This window comes from Dufourea novaeangliae, unplaced genomic scaffold (assembly GCF_001272555.1).
Source record: "Dufourea novaeangliae isolate 0120121106 unplaced genomic scaffold, ASM127255v1 scaffold108, whole genome shotgun sequence".
In the NCBI taxonomy this organism is placed as follows: domain Eukaryota; kingdom Metazoa; phylum Arthropoda; class Insecta; order Hymenoptera; family Halictidae; genus Dufourea; species Dufourea novaeangliae.
Window position 1 is genome coordinate 592,307 of NW_015374014.1, and position 15,530 is coordinate 607,836.

General features: G+C 33.8%; 1 protein-coding gene across 1 annotated transcript in view; it reads right to left on the reverse strand.

The window, feature by feature from the left end:
* Positions 1-6,439: 6,439 nt before the first annotated feature.
* Positions 6,440-15,530, reverse strand: part of LOC107188699 (calcium/calmodulin-dependent 3',5'-cyclic nucleotide phosphodiesterase 1A-like) — a 34,093-nt gene continuing 25,002 nt past the window's right edge. The window contains exons 7-11 of the mRNA XM_015577041.1: positions 12,123-12,292; positions 10,166-10,411; positions 7,587-7,813; positions 7,411-7,506; positions 6,440-6,534 (exon numbers count right to left, since the gene is read on the reverse strand). Coding sequence (XP_015432527.1) covers positions 6,440-6,534; positions 7,411-7,506; positions 7,587-7,813; positions 10,166-10,411; positions 12,123-12,292 — 834 coding nt within the window. The remainder of the gene's footprint in view (positions 6,535-7,410; positions 7,507-7,586; positions 7,814-10,165; positions 10,412-12,122; positions 12,293-15,530) is intronic.

A 15,530-nucleotide genomic window follows, 5' to 3' on the forward strand; every position in this document is an offset into this window, starting at 1 on the left:
CATTTTAACTTTCATCGTGTGAATAAATTTGAATACTATATTCTTCAAATTTTTATACCTTTCTTCTCTTTCTTTTGTGTTCTGTTGCACCTAGCAAGCGAAAGAAACAAACCAAGTGCTATAGGTTTGCCAAATTGATATCTTTTTCCTTGCAATATTATTCACGCCTATATAGTCATATTTGTATAAAAAATTGTTCAGGGAAATGTATATCGTATTGCCAAGCAGGGTGACTATAATACATGATCTTCTAATTATTTCGAGCAGTTGTAGATTTCATTAATCCTTTCAGTACCATGAAATGTTCTGTATCTTAGATGAATAATTTAATTAATATTCGCACATTAGGTGTTTGCTTGAAGTTATCTCAGCAGAGTTGACTGCACGCTTCCTGTCACAAATTTAGAAATCGACAATAAGCTACCATATCATAATCATCAACAATAGATTCCACATTCACTTCCTCACAGTAATGTAATCTATTTTAAAGCTATGCAAGTGATTGATATGTTTGCCTATTAATATTTTTCAATTAACAAAGATACCACGAGGCACCGGTCGAGCGTTTGCAAACCAACACGTACGAATAGAATCCGAAGAAGAGAAACGAAAAAAATATAGGACGGATATGTTTAACCTCAGAGCTAGAGACATTATATCCTATACATCCTCCATGACCATAAAATATCTTTCTCTTGATTACGCGCGTGCCAAATACTCCAGAGCGTCTAATCCTTTGCCGTGTGTACATGAATAGATTACTCGTAATGAAGACAGTTTGAGGATCCTTCGACTTCAAAGGATTTACAAGATCCCGTTCGAAGTCGGGAAAGAAAGTCGTACAGATTCCATGCTTCCTTTTACTTTCGATCGATGAATACGTCCATCTAAGAACGGCCGCGATTTTCGAATATGTGAATCTCGCATATATTAGATACACACGTGATTCCCAATTCGAATTTTCGTTAATGCACCGTCGCGACCGTTTTTCGTGGAAAGGCATCCACCTTAATATGATGATCCTCCTTTCGTTCACGTTTCGTATACGTGCATACAGGGTGTCTCAGGTTGGCTGGCGCAAGCGTACAGGAGGTGATTCTATAAGAAAATATGAGTGGAAAGAAAAGAATTAATTTTTTTCTCTCGGGGTTTTATTTTCGAAAATATTGGGTTTGGAGATTCATCCAAAAGGCGTGTATTCGCGATGTAAAAAAAGTAGAAACGCCCTGCAATGAACAGAAACGTTCGCTAAATCCTACATATTCTATTATCCGTGCATCCATTAGATTTCCAAGTTCGATTATTTCAACAATGAGGCATCAATCTAAAAAATGTTATTCTTTTTTCAGACTTATTTTTTCTTATAGAATCACTTCCTGCACGGTTGTACTATCTGACCTGAGACGCCCTATATACACGAAATGTGGTATACGCCGAGTAAACGTTAATGATATTCTCTATTACATTACATTTACATACATTAAAGCTGCACTTTTACGTGTATACGAATACACATCTAACATAAGTATGTACAGTGACGTTACGACCCCGGGCATTTAACCCGCTCGAAGCTACTTAGGCCCGATTTTTCCTGATTCGACGTTCATTTTATCTGGTCGTTGACTTCGATTCAATCGTTTATACACACCGTTCTTTTATTCTTCGAGCGACTTTTTCTCTGTTGAAAAATCATTTCATCCGGTTCGAAATAGTGTCAGGTTCGAATGTCTCGTTTTAAATAGATTTGTCTGTGTGGATCAATGCGATCTTCATTTATTTCATCGTCTCTAGTTTTTTTTAAGCAAACAAAAATTCTGTGGTTACACGTTGCGGAGTAAGTAACGGTATGTTAGAAGGTTTAAATTAATTATTTTTTCAGAAAATTATAAAAGTACATTGAAAATTGTGTAAATGCACTTCCTTATAAAGATTAACTACCACATTAGTTATTGTGTTCAAGATTATAAATACAATTCTTAGTATCTCAATTAAGCTTACATTTTTTCTTATAATGAAAATTGCAAATAATACTGAAAGAAAATGATTAATGTTTATTAAAAGGTAATTAAGAAATCTATATAATCAAATTTAACTCATGCTTCTAATGCTCCATGATGGTTTAATGCATCGTGTATTGTTTGCCACATATAATTATTTACAGCAACATATTTTGTCAATGATATAATTCATTAAGAGTTTTTGAAGTTGTTAAATTCAGAAAAATTGCACCGGAAAAACTTTCTTTCTGCTAGTATTTATAGAGTTATCAAAGTAATTATTACTTAGAAAAAGGCATTTTATCCAGGAATTAGACATATAATAAATTAAATTGAAAACACAAACCATACTTTTTTTTATAAAATTCTACAATTTAACGCCTTAAATATTTTGTTGCACTTAAGATCGTGATTGAGAATCGTAACTTACTGTCAGTTAAAGGTTACTGTCATTTAAGAGAGCTACAAACACAGAAATATTACAGTATATTCATTTCCTGATTATCACGCTATTCTTGTCGATTAAATTGAAGACTTTTGCAGGATCGTCAACATGAAATTGTTTTGCAAATTGAATCGAAGCAGCGATAAATTGCATTTTACGATTCCCTGCAGCATACGAGGGTGAAACTCACAATCAATAGATGAATCATTTCGTAGAAATCGGGCCTTAGAAAAGATGTAACTTTTGGTCGTTTACCTAAGTGTCTAGCTGGTCGGAGTATCAAGGAAGCGAGTGGAAGCTTTCTTCTGCGCGAAAAATCCGCTTCATTCGCGCGTGTGCTTTGAGAATAGGGGGCTTGGTATTACGCGAAGACTTTCAACTTCATCTCTACGAACTATATTTCGAGAAGATAATCGAAGTACGATCTAATTTAAGATTTTCATATAATTTTAATTCGGATGCTATAGTTAAGAGCATTTAATGAATTGTAAAGTACCCAGTCAGCCAAACCTGCAAAGCCATATTTTATCCGATGTCTTATAAAGTTGTGGTTACAAGTTTTATGCAAGATTTGCTATAAACACATTGTGCCCACATTGGCAGCAACATCGGCACCAAATTGGCAGCAACATATGCAGCAAATTAGTTCACGCAAACCTTGTTCTGGTTTTGCCCTCAATTTGACATAGGTCATGTTGCAAGCATTTCTGCCAATTTGCTTTCACATTTTGTCAGCTGACGTTGTCTGCAAAACCCAAGTCAAATGCGGAAACAGATGGCTATGGTTTTTTAGACAACTTCTGTCATTTATTGCTGGCAATTTGCTCGAAACTTGTACACAACTATGTAGTTATCAGGGTATATACATACAGTAAAAGATTAAGAAAATTATTGTATACAAATAATTACTTTGCGTAAGCATACAATGGCGATAAAGAGAAGTTGCAAAATATATCAACTGTTCTGGTATTAAGAACAATTATTCGGTATACTTTAATTGTAATATTACAGTAATTATACTTCAATTAAATAAACATTTTTGATCACTGAAATTATTTAATATTATACGTATTTTGAAACAAGACAAATATTTTTAACATTTTCAATACAAAGAATGTTTCACATCTTCTAGAAAACAAATTGATTTGCCTATGTAGAGCGTAAAATAAGCAACAGATTTGAGTAACTGAATTATTGAAATAAAATACATATTTTTTCATTATAATATGTATGTACTTTTATTAATTCACACGATGTTATTATATCTTTACAACGAATTATCTATCGTTACAAGACATACTACGCTGTCCGATTTAAAATTGAAAGTTTTCTTTTTGGCATTCATCGAGTTCAATGGACATTCCGTTATAAGATGAAAGTCTTCGTTGCTATAGAAAGATGTATGCTCGTAATTACAGACTAATTGTAAGAAAAGACAGGTACGGATAAAGACAGTGTTCCAGTGGTGGAACACTATGGAAATCCTTGTCGACATTAATATAGTGTCCTTTCACTCGCTAGCACTTCATCAAGAACGGACAATTGTGCACTAAGTACGTTTACATTTCCTCGTGCTGGTGCGTGCTCGATTTTTCTTCTGTTCTGCCTAGTGCAGATGGTAACTTTAGGCTACGTTTATGTTCGGGAGCTCGACAAACTATTCCTACATTTTAATAATATTTACGCGAATGGATGAACTAAAGCTACTCGAAGTGGCAAAACAAGCTGAGAAATTAACGCCTTAGCGACGAACATTCTTGTTTTGAACGCGTTTCAACTGATCCAGATATAGTATAGATTCATCTGTACATTCTGTAGTCAGTATTTTTTAGAATATACAGTCTCTATTATAATTTTACATAATAAGGTATTAAAACATTTAGTTTAATTATTAAAATTGAAGACGTGTGTGTAAATCAATCTCTAAGTTCAGTATGCTGCATGACGTACCCATACATGACATATTTCGATTAAGATTTTTGTAATCTTGTGCTCTTCTAGAATCGTTCTTTTAGACTATCTATTCTTTAACAAAATCGTACTGCTTCAGAAACTAACAAATTGTATAACCTTTAAGAAGCTGTTTTATTTAAATTCAGACAAATTAACTACACATATTGTTACTTATCATTGGACCAGATATGAACTTAAACTGTATTATTAAAAAAAAATACCATATATTGTAAACTCAGGTCTATTTTTAGACATGTAGTGCACGAATTGAAAGATGCTTTATTGATCTAGGTACGAGACGAAGGAAAGTGAATCACATTTATGTACTCTACATTCATTTGAAAAACGGTTGACTGTAAGCATGTTATCCCATTTGATTGCCCAATAAAAATCAATTATTTGTCTTCATATGAAAATATCGAAAAATCTGTACTATAATTATTTAAAACTCCTTAAGGATATGCTGGCGGTATAAACGTAAGTAAATCCGGATATCTACTGGTACATTGACGACTTCGCGACGTCGCGTCTTTGCCGTCAATTATGAATGAAATGTCCACGTCGTAGTCAAGGCGTTCATTTCGGAGCTGATTACGAATAATTGGAAAACGTTTCTTTACGCCTGTTAAGACATTACCATAGCGGTTTTAAAAACTTTTAAAACGTTCCCAAAAAGTACAGAGGATGTTACTTTTACATATCCGGAAAACGTTCTGAGAATGTTGACACAGGATGTCCTCAGGACGTTCCATTTTGTAAATAGGGCCTTCCTAGGACATTTAAAGGTCTTAAGGAGGGCGTAGGAGGGACATCTGGACCTTTTCGGGACATTCTCTGCATGTACCGAACGTCCGGAACGTACGTTCTCCGGGCGTACATATGACGTTTTTGTGCTATTTAGGTTTTGTACACGATGTCTGGGATTTTGTTCAAATTGTAATATGTTATACTTCATGTGAAAGGAGGGCGATTTGAGTCATTATTTTGCTGGTTTCGGACTTATTTAAAAAATACTGACCCTCAAAGTTGGCAATTTTCACCGATTTTTACGAAAAAGACTTTTAAACTCAAGTTTGACATAGATTTCCAAGGTCAAATTTCTTTGTGATACCTCTTCTTGATTTTTTCCCGATTCTGCAACATCTTAGCTTTAACCTCGAAAAACATTCATCCCTCTGTCTTATTTCTATCAGCAATTCTACGGTTTTAACACAAAAATGATCAAATCGTTCCATTGCGCGCCACGGCACCTGCGTCGACCTGATGCGACTTTAATTGTAGAGTGTCCGCGAATAAAAAAACTGGATTTTAAAGAAAAAGATCAGAGAATACGGGCATATTTTTGTTCAAATTTTTAAACTTGTGACCTCGAGGTCGAATTTATAAAATAAAAATGTTTTTAATATTCTTGCATTACAAAAATAACTTTCCGTACGAAACAAAAAATTCATTGCAGAGAACGTTCATTTACGATCAAAACGAAAGAAGAATCAGGTTCTTATTTTTAGTAGTTACTGAGATAAAAATTTTTTTGTGATGGTAGTTTTCGTAAAACAGTAAAAATTGCTAACTGCAAGAATTTGTATTTTATAAACAATTCCGAAACCTGCACAGTGTTGACTTACCTCCGTCCCCCTCCCTACTTTCATATGAAATATAACATATTTCAATTTGAACAAAGTCCCGAACATTGTATACAAAAGTGATCCGCTTGGCGTGGAATGATCCGTACACACATCGATTCAAATGGTCGAGCGATGAAAAGTCGGGCGAAATTGTAATAACGAGATCAATGGAACGTCACACGATGTAATAGGATAGTGGTAAACAAACGGTATAAATAAGTCGTGGTTGTAGTTTCTTAATCGTATGCCTGACCTTCGACGTTCGCCCGAGCGTCGAGAGGAAACGGTATATTATTATTTCGAGACGCGCGATACGTTTTTTTGTATCACTGTACTGACCACCAACGTGATCACGAGCCTCCTCGTAGCCTAAAATTACGTAATATGTTCCTGAAAAACAGTACGGCTCGCGAAATTTTTCATTCTTCGGGCACTGCTTCTTGCGTCGTGTCACCGTCATTGCGATTCTCGTTCTCTTTTTGTTCTTGTTCCTTTTGTGCTCTCGCTTCGGCGTCTGTGGGCAAACGAGGATGATGTTTTTATTAGTATTATAAAATAGCTATTTGTTCAGAATAATTCTGCTCAGTTTTAACCCGTTAACAGCTGTTGTTGCGTAAACGCAACATTAAATTTTAATTGTTGTTAATTGGGAAAAGGCAATATTTTACTTTGTAGCTGTCATGATTGTGTTCCTAATTTTGTCTGCCAATAAAGAATTAATTTCTTTATGTTTATAAATTGTTCAATTGATCGTAATTATTGTCATCTAACTCGGTTACTTTATTTTGCGTTCTTTTGTTTTTATTATTCCTTCACGAAAAAATAATTGAAATTGGTGTATATAGTTTTGAAAAAAAGAAAACTATTTTGGAAAGTTTTAAGACGTTGATATATTTAACGTAACGGTCAAGAAGAGTTTAAAGTCGATATAATTTTGGCAGTGAGTTCGTCTAAACTGTACCACATTAAGGTTTGTCAAACATCTAAAGAAGTATGGGACAAGTTAGAAGGTATTTACGAGTCTAAAGGTCCAGCTCGAAAAGCTATCTGGCTGATGTAATTAATATTTAACAAAATGAGTGAAAATGAAAGTATGGCTAAACTTATGTATGTAAATAGGATAAAATACAGTACATTAGATATCTTTAAATAACGAAAATTGGACTTCCACGGCTTTAAAAAACAATGACTTGTATCAAGATAAAAATATGACAAAAAGGTGTAGTTTCAGATGAACAGGAATAGAATCTTACAATGGATCAAATGTGATCCACCTCCGTTTTTCGCCCATCAGACATTTCGCTGTTAGACGGTCACAATTTTCTTTCAGTCTGACATTTATTTCGTTTTCGACAAATTATTTTGGAAAATGACGATATTTCATAAATACCCCGAACAGCTTGCTCCTTCCAGATCCTCTTGTTCTCCGCTAGGCAAGGGATCCAGGGCTTTCCAATCTTGAATCTTCTGGCCTCTGCGCCCGAACCTGCCACATTATTCGTCATTTGAATACAGCCCACGTTGTCCGCAATGAAACGTATTAAACCATTACGCAGATAAGCTCACCGTTGTTGGACTCATCCACGCTCTCCTTGACATTCAGCGGAGTGAGAACCGTCTCCAACATGTCGCTGCACACCTGCATGCTGGGTTCGACGATAAATTCTATGAACCCTATTTGCGATTCCGCCACCAAGGTATTGTTACGATCGCACAACGGGGAGAACGGCAATCCGAGTGTCCTTTCCTTGTCTCCTTGCCGGAAGAACTCTTCCAGGAGCTGCATGGTCCATCTGCATATCAGTCAACGAGATCATGTTTTTCAACGGTGTACCTTGAACCGTACTTTAGTAAATTACTAAATTGACGTTTAGTAAAATGTAGACGTGTCGAAGAAAAAAAAACAATGTTCTGAAAGAAAATAATTGCACAGAAGCCGGGAAACTTTCATTTTAATATGAATAAATTATTTAGACCTAAAATCGAAGAGATATATTGTGATGTACTGTATCGTTTCATGAATAAATTGTCGGAATCAGCCGTATTAGGTGTTTTACATCAAATATAGTATTATTGAAAGATTATTCTAGGTCTTTTGTAGCATTTTTAACTCTTAACCCTCCAAGCACGGTCCCTGGGTCACACGGTCTCGAGAGCGACACGCACGCAGTGACGGAGCTGTCGTGTAAATCGCATAGCGACCGATGTTTGTTTACATGCGAACGACCGGGCCAAGACGCCGCAGAAGTATTGAAAAATAAATATAATTTGTTTTATAACTCACGAGTTTTGTATTCTAGGTAGTGTAATAAGAATCACGAAAATACAAATGTAATGTGGAACCAGCTAATCATTACAATATATCATTATATTTACGGTGGCTCGAGCTCGAGCAACCGCCACTGTGTAGTAATTTCGGTGAGGGTTCGAGCTCGAGCCATACTGGAATTGTGTTAGTACAGTGTCGGTGAGGGCCTCGAGCTCGAGCCTCGCCGTCGCTGTGCAGTAGTAGAGTATCGGTGTGGGGTCAGAAATGACATAGGGACCGGTGACCATGTTCCGTGCTCGGAGGGTTAACTGGTAAGGTGGTATTCTTATTACTTATTCCACAAATCTCATTATCTAATTACTATACAACTAGTTGTTTTGCATTCTCATGTAAGAAAACATCGGATATAAACAAATATCTCTTTAAGTAGCTATTGAGTAAAAAAATATATCCTGAAAATATTTAAGAGGTTCCTCAGACCCCACCCTCATCAGTTAAAGCTTACCCAGACTCAGGTATTAAAACTATTAATTTATACATTGGATATTTTAAATTGGCAAGGAATTAGACATTTGGAAATGTTTTTATTTGTTTCTGGTTGTGGGTGAATGGTAACTTTATGATTAATGGAGATAAGTAGAAAATACATGTGCATGTTTTGGTATACATTTATACAATACGTCGGTACAGGAATGAATCAAGTGGACATTAGAATTAAGCATAATTGAAATGTAATAGTAAGTGTACTATAATAGTAAAAAGATTGAATAAATGTGCAATGGAGGTATTAAATTTTAGACCTTTAGACTGATCAGTGTAGCATATTCCACGTCATAAAAATTAAAAGGATCATTTGACGCAGAATTAAAACAATCAAAACTGAACAATGGAGCAAAACTGTTATGATACTATCAGTTTGATAAATTATAATTTAAATAATTTGTATAAACAGCATGCATATATTACAAGTAGCAGAATTAAATTTACGATATTAAACTGTTCGTAACCTGAAGAACGGGTCGGCCTGACATAAACGAATTTTTTCCTCTTACAATTAGTAATGACGACGATAAAATGTCAATTACAGAGTCGAATGAGGGAAACCAGAAAGAAGTAAAAATGTTTTTGTGAATAACAATGAAAAAGCACAGCGGAGAATTGCTGAAGGGTACTGAATGGACTTTAAGTAGCCTTTAAATGAAAGGAGTGGCTTAATTACGGATCTTTTAAACTCGCTGGAAGGTATTTAGGGAAAGCTTTCATGTAAACGTTAAGCGACGATCTTTTATGGTATTCAAGCTTCTACGTTAGGACTTGAATATTTAATTATGAAACCAATTAACGATAGGCTAATTATTCTAATAGCTTTTTAGTTAGTCATCATGTTGTATAAGTAAATAAAATATAATTTTAGTTTTTTCTCTACCTGACAAAATTATTAACTATAAGAACGTAGAAACGGAAAGCTCCAATAATATCCAACATATGAAATAAATGACGCTGAAGCTTTCGATATCAAAACTGTAAATACCTATACATATAGCTAGCCACAATGATACTACATAGACATAATATATTTTTTAATGGATCTCATTTTTGTTGTAATTTATCAAAATATTATACTTCCAGTGTTTATTATAAGAGCCATTAAAGTTATAACCATTTCTTCCAAAAAAGAAGGGCAGAAACTTTTATAGAAAGAAATTATTAAACATTTTGTAAATCGTTAGTAGTACAATGATGAGAAAAGAGGATCTGTGTAACCATAGCATCAGAAATCATGTTTTTGAATGCTGTCACAGATAATTTATTTACTTATTACATTTGTTATTATATAATTTTTGTTTAGTTTCAATGATTGCAATGAATATTTTACCTGTGATGGAGGTCCCATCTTTTCGCTGGATGTGAGATGTCGCAACAATGGAGGACGAGACTGACTGCTTTGCTTTTGTCGACGCTAGGCTCCGCCAGGCTCAGGATGTTCTTCATGTTTTTCAATTGTTGGAAATGGAAGCTCATGTCAGTCGCAAGAACCATATCGATGACCAGCGAACGAAATTCTCTGAACTCCTCTCTTGACAGGTTTTGCAATATGTTGCACTCGTCCTCTTTCAATATTCTGAAAAAGTCTCGAGTGAATGACGTGCCTTACCATCGATACTCTTTAGCTGCAGGATGTTACATTATTCTTCTCTAGATAAGAAAAATAGAGGTATGTATAAAAACTATTCATTAATAATTTAATCGTTTATCAATGTTTCAACTTTCACCCATACTATCTAATTGTTTAAAATATTTACATTTACGTTTCCTACAGCTAAAGGATCAGAGAACAAAATATAAAATATAGTTCCAATTTTAATTTCCCCTGAAAGCTCGGTTTATTTGTTTAAGAATAATACGTTAACCTGTGGACTGGCCTTGTGTTCGCTTGATATCGGAGCTGATATTTATAAAAGCTTTTATAAAATATTTGCTTGAAATAAATGAAATTGTCTGCTGCACAATACAGCAGAATGTTTGAATTCAAATGAACTTTTTATAGAGCAGTGTTTCAGTTATATGTAAAAGTGAATTCAAAAGCTTGTGTTGTGTAGTATTCAACATGACTATGAACCTTGGGATAATATATGTGAATGTGCAAATGTCGTTACAACAAAAACTTCAATCATAATTAAGGAAATACTTTAGTTATTTGTAACCTATATGTATATTATAGTGATAGGACTGATCCTATACATATTACATATACAGAAAAGCATCGAAATCTTGGATACTCGGTATTAACTATCAATACTGGTGCCTTTTGGAACGATACCAAACAATACCAATTCTGCAGCAACAATATTTTCATCATGTGTGGCATCAAAATTTTCGTGAATTGTGAAATGTGCATTGATACTTTCATGAACTATCAAACCGGCACCGATATTTTCGTAGAAGTACCAAACAGATATCGAGATTTTCGTAAAAGTAACGAAAGGGTATGGATTCTATTTGATACCTACATCTTTGATATTACTTTGTACCAGAATTGAGCGGAATTTTATTCGAATAATTTACAGTGAAAAGCAGTATCTGAGGGTTTCGTTCTGAGCTTTAAACATGTCGATTCATTCATAAAGAAGTTTTATTTTATTATAAAAATTGAAGTTTCCACGTTTAAACAATTAAAAATGACGAAATACTTTTTTTACCTTTTATTCGTTCTTCGAAACTTTTTATCTAGATAATGAGTTTGCTCATCCCCGCTTTGTACCTAATCAAAATTTCCGGCCAGGAATCGATAGCGTCAATGCGGTATCAGTCCCGACATTAATAAATATATAATTTTACCCAACATAATAATATACATAACAATATTGTCTAATATATAATCTAATATTACCTATATGTATATATATGTGTGAAGCGGGTACATTGGGACACACTTTGATTTATACGTTAAAATGTGTTGCTGATGCTCAGGAACCTCGGTCAAAAAGTCAATTTAAAAAAAAATTTAGTTCATAAATTATGTTAATAATTTATGTACATTAACTTATGTACATAAAGCATAGATTGGGGACACACATATATTAGGTATTATTTGAGACCATGTACTCGAAAATATTTTAAACATATACGAAGAAAATTTTTCAACTGACCCCAAAATATGCGGTTAATTTTTAGGTGTTTTATATATTATTTGTTTTTTTTTTGAGGTCATGCCATATATATGAAATGCATACTTCGAGATCTATATAGATATAGGTAAGTATGTACATACATATATGTATATTATAACATACAACATACAACACGACCTTTCGATTCGTTTTCGAACGTACCGGAAGCTCGCCGAGATGTGGTGATTTTCCAGTACAGCCCGGTCATTGTAGAGAAGCGCTGTATCGCTGCCGGACATTACGTGGAAATTGTTTGTGGTCCCAGTGTGCTCGTAGTCGTGAATAATGGCCGCCACCAGGGTGGCGAAAATCTCTAGGTCGGTCAGCCAATTCTGCAAGTTAACTCATTAGTCCCAAACAGTGAAATAAGGAGATTTTTACACATAATTATTTATTACTTATAAAAAGTGTATTTCGTTAGAGGAAGAATATAAATGCTTTAAAAAAAGTTTTTTGGATCGGTACTTTTTGTATAAGAACATGTTCCGTTTATGCAACTTTGTACCATTTATTATTGAAAAAGGTAAACATAACTTATACACGTTGAACCACGAAACGTGATCAGCTTAGATTATTCTACTGCTAGCTGTTCGATCGAACTTTGCTTGGCTAGTGTAACATGATTCAAGAAGGGCTTTAAGATGATTGTACATATGACATATGAACCGTTTATTTTGAAAATGGTGTAAATCCATTTTTTCTTCTTTCGAGATATTAAAAGGTTAACATTTTAGTCGATTAAAAAATATAAATAAATTGTACTAAGTTTAACAACGTTTCAACGAATTTAGAAATACGTAATTTGATTACATAAATAACTTTTATTTGAATTTAACTAAAATAATATATTCCTTCTGGGTTGTAAATGGACTTACACCACTTTCATAATTATTGAATTGTAAAACTCATTTAATTTTAATAATCAATAATTTAATTTTACTTGAAATACAATGTGTTTTAGTCTGATTTTGTTTATAAAAAAATAATAACAAAAAATAAAATATTGTTTTTTATTCTCAACGTTAAAAATATTTACTTATTGTTAAACTATTTAATGATAAGTTTATCATTATTGCCAGCTTAACCTTAGATACTATTTTTCATTTAGGCTCAATATGTGGAAGTTTTTTTAAATATTCATGATGCACAGGAGGTATATAAGGCAATAACTGCATCGACTGGTTGGTGATAAATCTAAAGTCTTAAATTCCGTGTCCTCCATCGCTGTTTTATATAAAATAGTATATTTTCAGCCAGTCTACTTTTTCTCCATCAGTCCATCATCCATTCCTTTTCCTTTTTTGAACTGCATTTTCTAGATATTTTGTTGAAATGAAATTTTCACGTTTCATTTCATACAAATTAAACTTATTAGTTATTTAATCAATTAATTAATTTAATTTAATTAATTAGTTATTCTAAGGAAAATGGACTTACACTACTTTCAAAACAAACAGTTCATATAAAAATGCACTGTTGTACTAGACACCATACTATAGAATCCCACTACATGGAGAATGATACACCAAATAATTTTCATGACTGAAAAAATTGGTGCATCATAGTGTTGTAAGCACTTAAATTTCTTCAAATTTCAAAACGTTGTAGGATTTAAGTGAAAGAAGAAATAGTGACGAGAAAAATATTAAAAACAGAATTCAATAATGTAAACACACTGAAAATATATTGCGAGTGAAATGTTAACGCAACATTGGGCCCTAATGGGTTAAACGAAGACCTCTGAGTATTTTTCAGCCGTCGTATAATTCACGTGGAACGAGCAATATTCAAGGTGACGACGAACACGTGCGAGAAATCCTGGGATCAACTAAAATTTACTTTCAGCCTTTTTGGTCCCGTCGGGGATTCGTTGGATCACGCGCGCGCGCTGGTTACTTGAACAGTTTGCGCGAGCAGAAGTATAACTGCGGTCGAAACTTTTAAACGAGAAAGTTAAAAGGCCAACGGTATTCTCGTTTTTCGAAACTGGCATCGGTGGAAAGGCTATCGGACTAAACTGTTTTCTCCCCTTAAGTGGGGATCGTCCGGGTTTGAACGGTGTTTGTGGTTGTCGGAATAGTGGGAACTGAGGTAAACTGTGATAATAACTTAATTCGTGAATCGAGGAGATGATTGACATTTCTCTCCTTAGAGAGGTAGACACAAATGTAGCGTGTGATAGTAATACATTGTTATCTGAAGCGATGTTTTTCATTGCGATTAGAAACTTTCATTAAAGATAGTCTTCACTTAATTCATTTGCATGGCAACGTTTTATTTCAAATTCTTATTTCATGATATACATGGTGTCGTATAATTGGTGCTACAAGCGAGTAAAGGGTGATTCTACGTGAAAAAATAAGTCGAAAATATGGAATAAAATTTCTTCAGCCGGGGCTTAGTTTTCGAGAAAATCGAATTTGAATCTGTAACACGTGTATTTGTGCTAGCAATAAATACAAACGGAATCTAATGAGCAGGCGCTTCAGGCAGGTCTTATTCAATTGCATGTGTATCCAGCAGATTTTCAAAGTCGTTCTGTTTGGAAAAGGAAGTTTCAAATGAAAAAATTTTATTGGATACTTTTGACTTATTTTTTTACGTAGAATTACCCCATATCCGACTGTATCACCAGTTACATTGTACACTGTCTATACATTTATTTTTAACGAAACTATGCATACAGATAAAATACTCGAACATATTCGAATCTTAATTTTTTAATAATAAAGATTTACTTTTAGAAGTTGAAGCTACAGAATTCGAAAGACAGAAAAACATTAATTGATATATCTTGACGATAAATAAACGACAAAAAATATGTAATTCGCAAAGTGTCAGATTTTTTTTTAAATTATACATGTAACTACAACCGGCAAAAGCGTGTTTTCTAAATATTTGTTTGAAACGTTATTTTTGTTATTAATTGGAATAACAGAATACGTATACATATACTAGATGGTGAAAAGATGAACGTCAAATATGAAGGGCATACGCTATTTATAAAAACAAAGCAAAACTTCAGATGATCACAGGTAAAAAATTATTTTTCCCGGATTTATGTAATATTTTATTTAGAGTCTGTACTTAGAAACCAATTAATTAGTTTTTCATACGCATAATTATCGCATATTCTAGGGTGTTGTCATTTGTTCAATACATTTCAATAAAATACCTATTAAAATAAAAATTTCATTGTACATATATGAACACATACCCACTTTAAACCGATTATGACTTAATACTTATTTACACAGTCTTTAATGGTTCCTTAATTTCCTTAAGGGAATATAACGGATTCCACAAAAACAGTAAATAAACATTTTTGCGTACAACAAATAATGTACGAATAATTTGAAATATTCAAGATAGATGTCTCACCCTGTCTACATGCATGTCCTTCAACGTTTAAATCAGCTTCGTTCACCAACCAGCATAAACATATACGCTTGCCGAATTTGCACGAAGAATTTCTAGACACCAGGATACACGCTGAGGAAAGCTGGATAACTTGAGGAGGGCGATAGGAGGAGGAACGGTTAAATTTGAGGAGGACTTGAAAGTGAAGGG